Consider the following 13,366-nt stretch of genomic DNA (forward strand, 5'->3'; position numbering starts at 1 on the left):
GATGAAGCTCTCTATCTACCCACGCCTGAGATGCAACAAAAGGCTTTAAAAGAATGTCATGATAACATATTGGCAGGCCATAAAGGAATCTTGAAGACGGAAGATCTGATCAGGCGACGTTTTTGGTGGCCAAATATGATTAAGGATATACGACAATATGTAGCCACATGTGAGACTTGCGCAAGGGGAAAAACTGAAAGACAAGGTCCCAAAGGTCTATTGCAGCCTCTGCCCACCCCACCCTATCCGTGGCACACAGTCACTTTAGATTTAATTGTGGAGTTACCATCAAGTCAAGGGTTTGATACGATTCTAGTTTGTGTAGATGCTTTCTCTAAAATGGCCCATTTTATTCCTTTAAAAGGGACACCCACTGCCAAGACATTAGCACACATTTTTAGCCAAAACATAGTTCGAGCTTATGGAATACCTAAGGTCTTAATATCTGACAGGGGCTCCCAGTTTCTTTCTCATTTTTGGAGGTCCTTCACTGAGAGGTTGAATATAGACTCCAGATACACAACTAGTTATCATCCAGAAACGGATGGCCAAACGGAGAGGAATAATCAGGAACTGGAACAGTACCTTAGTTTGCGTTTGTTGGATCAAGAGGGTGACTGGCCAGATTATCTGTGGGCGGCGGAGTTTGCCCATAATAATGCAAAAAATGTGTCCACAGGATTCACTCCCTTTTATTTGAACACTGGAAGACATCCTAACCAATCCCTAAATTTTCAAGAAGCAGATGTACCAGCAGTTACAGATCTAGTGGAGCATATGACAAGAGTGCATAATTTAGCCACTAAAAATTTGACTAAGGCTAAGGAAAATTATAAGCATTACGCAGATAAGAAGAGAAGAAAGGAACCAGAATTACAAGTAGGAGATAGAGTTTGGCTAAACACTAAAAATCTTAAGCTCAAGGGAAACAGGAAGTTACAACCACGGTTTGTAGGCCCCTATTTATTGAGAAGAAATTAAGCGCTTTAACTTATCAGCTAAAATTACCTAAAGGGATGCCAGTACATCCGGTATTTCCAGTCTCTTTATTAAAGAAGGCATCAAAAGAAATGCGAAGAAGTAAACCTCCTAGACCAATTCAAACTGAGCAGGGAGAGGAATTTGAGGTGAAACAGGTTTTAGATGCAAAGATACGTAAAGGGCGCTTATACTATTTGCTGGATTGGAAGGGTTATGGACCAGAGGAAAGATCGTGGGAGTTGTCAACTGATGCTCATGCTTCCAGACTGGTTAAAGACTTTCACAAGAAATTCCCTGACAAGCCGAAGCCGGAAGATTCCACTTTGAGGGAGGGTACTGTCAGGATCGCTAAACTCCTGCAGAGGACGAGACAATCTGTGTGCGTAATCACCCGCAAAACTTGGACAAAAAGAACGATGGTTCAAAGAGGGCTGAGAAGGCGATTGTTAATCTTCCCTAAAAATGGCGGCCATTGGGAGACATCAAAGGTCACAAGTTTGCGCTCTAGTGCGTGGCAGCAATCTGGAATGTCCAGGTGCGGAGCCCGCGCTGTGGCGCACTTCACCTGTACCGGGAGAGAGAGACAGACGTCGACATTTCGTTTCAGTGAAGTCTGCGTATGAAGACTTGACAAGTTTCCATAAAAATAACGGAGCGTGTGAAGGCAGTTTGAAATACCGGAGTAAGACTGTTCAGTGTTTTGGGAGTTGGGCATGCGCTGAAGCGTAACTGTGTTAAGAAGGGAGCGTGCGCACCAGCATGGCCAAGTGTTAGAGAGGAGCATGTGCAGCCTTTGAGAATAGTTTCATTTTCGAGTAATAAGAACAAGAGTCAGCACAAGCAGAAAGGTCAAAATAAGAAGATAAATTTTCGAGTGGCAGTGATAATTAGTTAACATGATATGGAAGGAAGATAAGGAATAAAATCTTTTAAATAAAATCCAGAGGAGGAAAAAAGTTCATCAGTCATTAGTATTGTAAATAAGAAAAGACAATAAGAAATACAAAGAGAGAATACTTACGTGAGAATCCATTAACAGCGTCAGCAGTGATAACTTGAGGTGAGAAACCTGAAATTAAATAGGGAGAGGACATTAATATTGAAGATGACCAAAAGCTAATAAGAAGGGGCATTAACACATGTTATTGTTTAGTTGCAGCATTCAACAGTTAAGTATAACTCAGATAGAAGAGGAGCCTGGGTCACACAACTTCAGGGTAGGTTTTGAACAAGAGGGGGAGGAGTGGTGAAAAATAGGAAGCAGTAGAAGATTGTGTATATTTTTTCTCCACAGCGAACAAATAATTGCAGAAGGAAGACGAGCGGCAGACGTCTGAAGCTGAAAGAAGAATCAGACGAGTGTGGCTGTCTCTTCTCTGTCCCATCCCCTTTCCCCCCTGAGGTTTCATAACATTGTGTATCTAGAATTGGGTATTGCTGGAAATCTCGAAGGGGCATTGGAAACTTGCGACATTCTGCTCCCATGCCTCGTGACTGCACAGCCTCTGACAATCACTTATTAAGTGCAATAAGGTAACCTCGTGTTAGTTTATGGGAGAGCGAGCTTTGCCAAAGTGAAAATCAACTCTGGAAGTTTTTCACTGCCAGGACATGTCCTACCTTTTAAATACCAAGCACCCTGCCCAATGAGCCTTTAGGGCCTATCTTAGGCATGACGCACATATATTAAGTGGAAGGTTTAGGCCTGGCAAAAGATTTATTTTGCAGGTTGAAATGACAGTTTAAAAACTGCACTCATAGGTTCCAGTCAATCAATCAATCAATCATAGCATTTGTAAAGCGCACTACATACCCGTGAGGGTCTCATGGCGCTGGGGGGGGGGGGGGGAGCTGCCACTGTTCAAAGAGCCAGGTCTTGAGAAGTCTTCAGAAGGTCAGAAGGTCTTCAGTCTGCCGTAGGCGAGTGGGCAGGGTGTTCCATGTCTTGGCGGCGAGGTGGGAGAATGATCTGCCACCGGTGGTCACTCTTCGGATGCGGGGGACGGTGGCATGGGCACGGTCTGCGGAGCGGAGTTGGCAGGTGGGGGTGTTAGAGGCTGAGTCGGCTGTTGAGGTACATTGGTCCGGTGTTGTGGAGTGCCTTGAGTGCGTGGTTGAGGTGTTTGAAGGTTATCCTCTTGTTGACAGGGAGCCAGTGCAGGTTTCTCAGGTGGGGTGTGATGTGGCAGCGGCGAGGGATGTTGAGTATCAGGCGAGCGGCGGCGTTCTGGATGCGTTGAAGCTGTTTCAGGAGTTTGGCCGGGGTTCCTGCATAGAGTGCGTTTCCGTAGTCCAGTCTACTGCTGACGAGGGCCTGGGTGACCGTCCTTCTCGTTTCGGTGGGGATCCACTTGAAGATCCTGTGAAGCATGCGGAGGGTGTTGAAGCAGGAGGAGGAGACAGCGTTGACCTGCTTCGTCATGGAGAGGGTAGAGTCGAGGATGACCCCTAGATTGCGTGCATGGTTGGTGGGTGTTGGGGGTGTTCCTAGTGCAGTCGGCCACCAGGAGTCGTCCCAGGCCGAGGGGGTGGATCCGAGGATGAGGACCTCCGTCTTGTCCGAGTTCAGCTTCAGTCGGTTGTTCCGCATCCAGTCGGTGACGGCCTTCATTCCTTCGTGGAGGTTGGTTTTGGCGGTGTGGGGGTCCTTGGTGGGGGAGAGGATCAGCTGGGTGTTGTCAGCGTAGGAGATGATGTTGAGGTCGTGCCGTCGTGCGACGTATGCGAGCGGTGCCATGTAGACGTTGAACAACGTTGGGCTGAGGGATGAGCCTTGGGGTACGCTGCAGATGATCCCGGTGGCTTCGGAGCGGAAGGGGGGAGGCGGACGCTCTGTGTTCTGCGGGAGAGGAAGGAGGAGGTCCAGTCCAGGGCCTTCTTTTGGATTCCGGCGTTATAGAGGTGTGTTCGTAGTGTGCGGTGGCAGACAGTGTAGAAGGCGGCTGACAGGTCTAGGAGGATAAGGGCCGCGGTTTCTCCATTGTCTAGCAGGGTCCTGATGTCATCGGTGGCGGCGATGAAGGCAGTTTCGGTACTGTGGTTGCTGCGGAACTCAGACTGGGATCGGTCCAGGATGCTGTTCTCCTCAAGGAAGCTGGTCAGTTGTTTGTTGACGGCCTTTTCGATGACCTTCGTCGGGAACGGGAGCAGGGAGATGGGTCGGAAGTTCCTGAGGTCCTTGGGGTCCGCCTTAGGTTTCTTGAGTAAGGCGTTGATCTCTGCGTGCTTCCAGCTCTCCAGGAAGGTCGCTGTCTTGAAGGAGATGTTGATGGTTTTCCGGCAATGGGGTTCGATGGTACTGCTGGCTTTGTTGAAGATGTGGTGTGGGCAGGGGTCTTCTGGGGATCTGGAGTGGATGGTGTTCATGATCTTGATGGTGTCGTCGTCGTCGTTGATGTTGGTCCAGGCGAGCAGGCGGTTGGTGCGGATGGTGGTCGTGGGAGCGGGGTTCTCAGTGGTTGCCGGGGTGGTGACGGCGTTGAAGCTGTTGTAGATGTCTGTGATCTTGCGATGGAAGAAGGTGGCCAGCGAGTCGCACAGGTCTTGTGAAGGTGAAATGTCATTGGTGTTGGAGCTGGGGATGGAGAGTTTCTTCACGATGTTGAAGAGCTCTTTGCTGTTGTGTTCGTTGTTGTCTAGGCGGTCTTTGAAGGAGGTCCGTTTGGCAGATCTGATGAGGTGGTGGTGTCTGCGGGTGGCGTTCTTGTGGGCTGTGTAGCTTTCAGGTGTTCGTTCACGGATCCAGTTTTTTTCGAGTTTTCGGCAGGTTCGCTTGGAGGCCTGGAGGTCTTCGGTGAACCAGCTGGCTTTCTTGCTGGTGTGGGTGTTGGAGGGCTTCTTGAGCAGGGCGAGGTTGTTGGCGCAGTCGTTGATCCACTGTCTGAGGTGCGAGCGGCGGTGTCGGTCGGATCTTCAGGTGGGCTCCGGGCGAGGGTGGTGGAAAGCTGGTCTTCGGTGACTTTGTTCCAGCAGCGGCGTGGCATCAGTTGGGTGCAATGGTGCATGATGGGTTTCCGGAAGGTGAAGTGGATGCAGCGGTGATCGGTCCAATGGCAGTGGCAAGTCTAAGGCATGTTTCATAGGGCTACTTTAGAAGGTGGCACAATGAGTGCTGCAGCCCACTAGTAGCATTTGATTTTCAGACCCTGGGTATATGTAGTACCATTTACCAGAGACTTATAAGTAAATTGCATGTACAAATCTGGTGTATACTAATTTTACCATGTTTAAAGGAAAGTCTACAAGCACTTTACCCCTGGTTAGAACAGGTAAAGAGCAGAGTCCTGATGCCAACACAAACAGGTTCATCTACAGAAGGAAAAACTCTGGCGTGACCCTGCAGACAGGGCACATTTTCAACAGGTATCCTACATTAAAGCACAACCAACCACAACAGATGAATAAATCATGCACATGAAAAGCTGCTTAGATTCCATTAGTACCCAACGTTTCAAATGAAACTAATACTTAAATTAGATGCATAATGCCTTTAGAAGAGCTACGCTTGATGCATAAATAGGACCCTAGTATTTGTATAAACAATATTGACGTGAGCACCATAATAGAGCAATATACTTACAAAGTATCTCCTTAACTATGCATATCTGGCTCATTTTTATCCTTTTCTTTGGCATAGTGATATCACCAACTCGCTGCAAAAAGAACATGGCTTTCTAGCTGTTATGTTTGCAGCAATCTATAGCTATTAATACATTTCTAAAGGCAAGCAAGGTGTACTAGAATTCTAATGGTACCTGCCACGGTTCTACTAATGCAGAAGAACATTACAAACCACCAGAAAATCATCAGCTGAGCCAAAAGAAAATAGCTAAATGTCTTATTTCCACAACAGTTTCAAAGTGGATAATGACAACCCAAACCCTAATATCAAAGAGAAGCCAACAGCTAAAATAAAATAAGAAATCAGAGAGCAGAAAGACAAGAATCCAAATCTAAAATGTCACAAGCAAAACAAAATCTCGCCATTCAAATACCTACTCATATCATATGTTCCAAATACAAACATTAATCACCCACTTGTGCACAAATCTAGTCCATATTTACAAATCCCACCACTAGAGAAAATAAATAGTTCACAATTACAAGTCCCAAAATAATTCCTAATGGCTCAGTCCAAACATACTGACTACTGGCTGAGGAGATGGAATATTTAGCCAGGGGTATCTCAGACTACTCACCACTTTATCTGCGGGTGGGTGGGAGACGGAGAAGTCTGGGCACAACATGGAGACTGAACGCTTGGGCATTGAAGGATGAAATGGTTGCTAAAGAAATTAGGGTAGACACCAAACTCTATTTTAAAGAAACTGAAGGCTCCGTGCAATCGGCGGTCACTCTCTGGGAGGCTTTCAAGATCGTGGTACGTGACAGAGCCCAAAATATTATCGCTCACAAAAAAAGACGAGAACTTCACGAGACACTGGCGCTGGAACGCAGGCTGATAGACCTTGAAAAGAGGGTGCCCCTTCCTTGAGTGAACATACTCTACGTCAAATTGACATTACTAAATGGGTATATCAGGCACTGGTTACTAAAGAAACACAGGCGAACCAACTTGCAGTCCAACATAGACTGTACGAGACTGGGGACCGAGCGGGTAAACTGATAGCGTGGTTGGGCAGGAAGAAACAAGAGTCAAGGTGGGTCTCGTCTATCAGGGAACAAGGCAGGATTTATACCACGCCCCAGGATATTGTGGAGGCATTTGCCCTATATTATTCAACACTTTATGCAGCCCAGACAGAAGCAACTGAGGTACAAATAACTCAATACCTTGAAGAGGTCGAGCTTCCCTGTCTTGCCCCTGATGAGAGAAGATATAACCGAACAAGAAAAGAAATAAAAGAAAACCAGCTGCGATTAGAATGGAAAGGAATAATATCCTTACGAGATGACCAAGTCCCTGGATGTTGCCCCGGCTAACCATCATTCTCATTACCTCAGTGGCAGTACACATAAGAACAACGATAGGTATAGGGCAGGACCTCTAAATCCAGCAATGTGGGCGGTGGAGTCGGTGGGGTCAGGACAAGTAATGAGAAGTCCGCCCAGCGCCGCCATATGTGTGTGTGTTTTGGGGGGCATCCCCAGGCCTTAAATACAGGCTCTTTCAACCCCATGTAAAAATCTAGACCCCTCTTCCACATCCCTAACAGGGGTGGGGAATGTACTTTTCACGAGAAGGCAATGTCTTGTTTGGCCAAGGTTAACCCCAAAAACAGTAAGTGGCGTTTATATCTGTTACCCCCAATTTCTTCTGCAATGTGTTATAAAGCTAGCCATGGTGTACTGCGTGTGGTCCACCCCAGCACCTCAGTCAGTCATCTATGGTCACCCCCCCAAAACAAGAGACGGACATGTCCATACCGTATGAATAAAGGTGGCCTCCGCCACACCACAGCGTAGCCACGTGGGGACGCAATGAGCCCAGCCCTATAAAGCCGCACACAGGTATAGTATGTTCTATGCAGATATTTTAACTGTATCAATCGCAATTGCGAGGAGATGGCAGCTTCTCGGGGAACTCCAGAGCTTCCCTCCAGTCATCATTATCATTAGGGTGTATATCTGCCTGCCAGGTCTCTCTAAGGGTTTGTTGATGTGCTGTGGGTGACCAGTGTTTGGTATATTTTGGAGATTTTATGATCAGGGTTCCCATAAGGAGTTTTCCCTGGAGTGGACTGAATTTGGGAAGGGCTGTGAGACCACTAAGATAGGGAGAGAGTGTGTGGTGAAGCTTGACGCCGCCACCCTGGTATCCCCGACAACGGCACTCTATGCTGACATCAATGCTGCTGCTTGCACCGTGGTTTGAGGGCACCACTCATAAGTTGCACGACACACCACCCCGTCCCATACCGCAGCCTTGGCCTACTGATGCCGGCACCATCGCCTTGGTTCATCAGCTGACCGTGCTTCAGCAACGACGTCGCTGCTGCTTGCACTGTGACCTTCCAACACCACGACTCGCACTGTACCACTTTGCACTGCAGCCCTGGTCTCACCGGCGATGCTGGACGGCCTTCAGTGTGCCGCTACCTGCACTGCGACCTGAGGGCACCGCACAACGCACCACTGCACTTTGTACAGCATTCCTAAAGCCCTCTAGCTCTCCCAACTTCAACCGCACAGTTTAATCTGCAACGCGTGTGGCTTTAAAGGTCTGACGACTCTTGCACCGACCTCTAGAACAAACGCCTGCCAACGCTGGCTCTTCGGAGCTCACTGCGAGGCCCCCCCGACGCCCTACATTTCTAAAGGTACTGGTTTGCGGGTCTTCCTGACACCGTAGCTGGTGCTCGACACCGTGGTCAGCCAGAACTGTTCGGATTTGTTGTTCACAATGCCATGATAGCCCCGGATGGAGCTATCGACTTCTAAAGAACTGCTTATTGATAATTCTAAGAACTGTATGGTGGACTTTTAATGTTTTTGGTCTTGTTCTGCACAGATAAAATTTTGGATATTTTTCCAAGACAGGTGTGGTGTCCTTTTGTAGTGTTTTCACTGTATTAATGTTGGTTATGTGCAAATGCTTTACACACTGCCTACGAGATAAGCCTGACTGCTCGGGTCAAGCTACCAAGGGGGTGAGCAGGGGTTATTTTAGAAGGGTAACCCCTTATCCTGACTAGGAAGAAGGGTCCCTACTTGGTCAGGGTAATATCATGCCAACTAGAAACCCCCATTTCTAATAGCCCTCTTTCTCAAAACAGGGACTATACATACAACTTGAATGTGTTACAAATTTGAGTTTGCATGTGTATATAAACATGATGGGATTGGGTACTACCTCATTAGGTCGCCGTGCCTGCAAGCCGTAAGGTGTGGGTTCCATTGAGAACACTGCTGGTGGCTGATGGCTCTAATTTTTTACAGACATGGCACAATCCCCTCTTACCTTACTGCTTATCCAAGTGTAGGTTACATTGGTGAATGTCAAACTTGGATGCCCAAAAGCAACAAATGAGAATAGATTTTGGGCACCCAACCTAGAAATCCACTTAGCTCTTTGTCAACAAGTTATGGTTCGACTAATGTATTATGAATTGTCAAGGAGGGAACATGCATGTAGGTTAACCCTTTGAGAAACCACATGTGATTGGGGACCTGAACACTTAAGGCTAATCTTGTAAATAAGCAAAAGCCCAAATGGCTGAAAGATAGCTTTTCACACTGCCCACTGGAAAAAACCTTGCTGAGAAAGAGAAAGCTCAACACATTTGACAGACACGCCATGTCAATATCCTCACCAGCGCAGCAGGACACAAAACGGGAGCAACACCCAAGAAATACATTTTGCCGCAGGACACTGGATTGATAGGATGACACCCACCATCTCTGCAGGTAATTCAAACAAACTTTTGTTATCTCGCTCAATCTCCAGACACTCGCGTGGAGGCTCCGGAAGTTTTGGGTGCATAATATTTCCTTCCAACTGCAAGATAAGTTATGCTCTGAGCAAAAGCGGAAGAGGACGAACACAGTAAATCCATGTACTGTCTTCTCCGTGGGCAGTCCGGCATGATCAGAATCATTTTCATCTAGTCAGGACTCAATTTCCTCAATAGCCATGAAGTCAGTTCAATGTGATGAAATGCAATCCAGAGGGCAATCTCCAATACAGAGGAAATAATTCCCTAGAGCACCCTGGAGTTGAAACAAGAGGACACAAAACAGCAAGCAGTGAGCATTCTCCAGGGTGAAAAGAGGTCCACCGGAGGTGTGATTAAAAGGATGAAGATGGTTTGAACCACTTTTGGATGTAGACACCAGAGATGATTGGCCATGTGACGGTGACAGAGTACATCAACCGCCCTCATGTTCAAGGATGATGCCTGGTAAATTACCTCCAACCAATCTCCTAAGCCTCAGCCCAAGCCCACAGCCTCAGTGCTTCTTCAAACAGAGCGTGTGAGCCCACCCCACCATGTTTGTTGATGTATCACACTGTGGTCATGTTGTCCATGAAGGCCTGAACTGAAAGACCGTGAAGAGGTGGCAAGTATGTCTTCAGAGCCGGACCATTTGCCTGAAGCTCGAGCAGGATTTTACAATACCTCTGGCTCTGCTGGAAATCAGCATCTGCTGATCTCCACATCTTCCACTTTTGTAATCCAAACTAGAGTAGAGGCATCTGTCACCACCGTTGCTACTGCTGACATGAGGCAGTAGGATCTAACACCCATTGGATTTCCCATCAATGGCAACAACTGAAGACGTTTTGCAGCCTCAAGGCAAATATGGATGCTGCCTACAAAGCCATCCCAATGCTGAACTCATTTGGAGCAGAGATACCACTGGTATGCCTGCATGTGGCTTCCGAGTGGCAACCAACAAGCTGCAGGAAGCTAGGAGTCCCTACAGGCAAAGGACTGTCAGGACAGAAGGAAGAGCTCCCTCACCAAAAACACAGAAGTATAACATGAATGTCCCTAATCCTCTGGGGAGGCAGAGAGTATGTGAGTGGAGAGGGTGTGCTGGTTCCAGATGCTTCTTGGACAGGCTGACAAAAACTCAGGTCAAACTGAAGGAAAAGAGTGCCCCTCAGGTGGTCTAACAGCAGCTGTGGTGACCCTGCCTTCAGTAGCCAGTAATCAAATAATGGAATATGGGTATCCCCATCCTACGAAGATGTTCAGCCATCACCACCATCACCGTGGCAAACACTCAAGGCATCAAAGCAAGTCCAAATCAGAGGATCACAATGTGGTAGAGGATGGAACCCACCATAAAACAGAGGAGAGGATGTAGCCTTATGGTTAGAACGGTCGACCTCGAAGCTGGGGAACCGGGTTCGAGTCTCGGCAATGAAGCTCAACATCCTGTGATTCTGGGCAAATCACTTAATCTCCCTGTGCCTAACAAACAAGAAAAATTAACGTGTTCATATGTAACGAAACTGGTGCTCATGTAAAGCACTCTGATACCCAGTGTCTCGGTTTTGGTTCACGCTATATAAAACTCTACAAAATAAAAATAAATTTAAAAAACACAGGTACCACCTGTGCATTGCAGGACTCATGTCTGGAAATACATGTCCTGTAATTTGAGGTCATCCAGTTACCCGGTTTCATGACCAAAATAACATGAATATTTGTAAAGAACATGTTCATACAAGGGCATCTTGGCGCTGGATAACAGATATTTATTTACATGAGTAGGCAACAGTATCTTGAATTTCTTCATGTGGGGAAAAACATTCAAGCCCCAACATTCGAGAATGGAGCGAATCCCATGGTCCTTCTTGGGCACATGCATATAATGGAAGTAATATCCCTGTTTAATCTCTTGATCTGGAACCACCTTTGCTCACAAAGGCCAAGATTTCCTGTTAGAGGATGGAAACCTGCTCACCTGAAGGTGAATAGGGGTAGCCCATGGAAAAGGAAGGCATATACTTTCTTGATAATCTGATTTACCTAGGGGTAAAAATTGATCAGAAGCTAAACTTAAAGGAGCATGTCACCTCTACCGCTAAGGCCTGTTTCCATACTCTGAGCCTACTTCGCAGTCTTCCCCTTACTCCCGTCACCCACACGGAAAACTTTGATCCAAGCATTAGAAACAAGTCAACTAGATTACTGTAATGCTCTTCTGATTTCCGCTGAGGAATCTTCCCTGAACAGACTACAAGTAGTCCAGAACACAGCAGCTCGCTTGGTGACTAATGCCCCCCAGAACTTCCTCTCTCCCCCTACTTCGTAAACTGCACTGGCTCCCCATTCGGAATAGGATTAAATTCAAGATCTGCTGCATGGTCTATAAAGCCCTTAACAACTTGGGACCTAATTACATTGCAGATAAATTGATCCGATAATCAATCAATCAATCAATCAATCAAGAAATTTGTAAAGCGCGCTACTCACCCGGAGGGTCTCAAGGCGCTAGGGGAAGGGGGGTCCACTACTGCTCGAACAGCCAGGTCTTGAGATGCTTCCTGAAGGAGAGGTGGTCTTGGGTCAGACAGAGGTGGATGGGGAGGGAGTTCCATGTCTTGGCTGCCATGTAGGAGAAGGATCTTCCTCCCATGGTGGCTCTTCGAATGCGTGGAACGGCGGCGAGGGCATGGCTAGACGATCGTAGCTGGCGGGTGGGAGTGTAGAAGGTCAGGCGGTTGTTGAGGTACCTGGGGCCCAGGTCGTGGAGGGCCTTGTGCGCGTGGGTGAGGAGTCAGAACGTGATTCTCTTGCTGACGGGGAGCCAGTGCAGATCTCTCAGGTGTCCGGAGATGTGGCTGTGTCGGGGGATGTCCAGGATGAGTCGTGCGGAGGCGTTCTGGATGCGTTGGAGTCTTTTCTGTAGTTTGGCTGTGGTTCCGGTGTAGAGGGTGTTACCGTAGTCCAAACGGCTGGTGTCGAGTGCCTGGGTTACCGTCTTCCTGGTTTCGGTGGGGATCCATCGGAAGATCTTTCGGAGCATGCGTAGGATGTTGAAACATGATGATGAGACCGCGTTGACTTGTCTGGTCATCAAGAGGGAGGAGTCTAGGATACAACCCTTCCAGGACCCTCCGATCTGTGTCCAAAGAGTTTCTTTTTGTGCCCCGCATAAAACAAACCCGGTTAGGAGGAGCATCCTTCTCTTATGTAGCTCCATCTCTCTGGAACCAGCTCCCTATTCACATTAGTCACGCCACCAACTATTTATCTTTCAGGAAGCAGCTAAAATCCTCACTGTTCTAAATATCCAGGGATTGCTGTCTTGGGCCGTCTTAGCGCGGAGATACCCCGGTTGGAGTGATTCATGCACTCTACAAATGACATAAATAAAATAAATAAATAGACCCTGTAGTCCATGGTAATGGCTTGCCATGTCCTTAGATAGTGTGATACCCTCCTCTCACAGGCTGACCATGCTCCCTCAAGTGTGAACCAAGACATTTTTGCAGGGCATGCCTGCCAAGAAGAAAAATAACAAGGAGGTTTGTTCTGGTGAGGCTGAACCATGGATCGTGAGAAATTAGTTCAGCTGCTGCTGGACCTGCTAGGAGGGCTGACATTTGCACAACTACATGGCCCTGGTATAGACACAAAATGTGCCAATTTTGCAATTGTATTGCCAGTGGAACTAATGGCCGGCGAGGCCATTCCCAAGGAACAAAAGGTAGGCCACCACTGCCTTAAGTTCTTGAGGGATAAGCTTTTTCACAAACATAAGGGAACTATCAAAAGGCATGTCCATCACACTTGCCCCGACATATCCTGAAAAGACCATGGAATGAAGCCAGGCATGGTAGCAGATGGTCATCGATGACCACCAGGGACTGCCACAGAGTGTCTACATGTCCAGCCCTGAGTGCAAGATCGGATTCACTACATTCTGCCCATCCTGAAAGACCACGACAAAGGAGGTGGTCCGAAAC

The 13,366-nt window shown here is 47.5% G+C and overlaps 1 protein-coding gene across 1 annotated transcript in view; it reads right to left on the reverse strand.

Annotated features, from left to right (window-relative positions):
• The window catches only part of LOC146785792 (von Willebrand factor A domain-containing protein 5A-like), a 541,765-nt gene that overhangs the window by 118,597 nt on the left and 409,802 nt on the right, over positions 1-13,366 (reverse strand). The window contains exon 23 of the mRNA XM_085635057.1: positions 2,003-2,050. Within this exon, the coding sequence (XP_085491183.1) occupies positions 2,003-2,050 (48 nt within the window). The remainder of the gene's footprint in view (positions 1-2,002; positions 2,051-13,366) is intronic.

Source organism: Triturus cristatus, chromosome 11, assembly GCF_964204655.1.
Source record: "Triturus cristatus chromosome 11, aTriCri1.1, whole genome shotgun sequence".
NCBI classification, from domain to species: domain Eukaryota; kingdom Metazoa; phylum Chordata; class Amphibia; order Caudata; family Salamandridae; genus Triturus; species Triturus cristatus.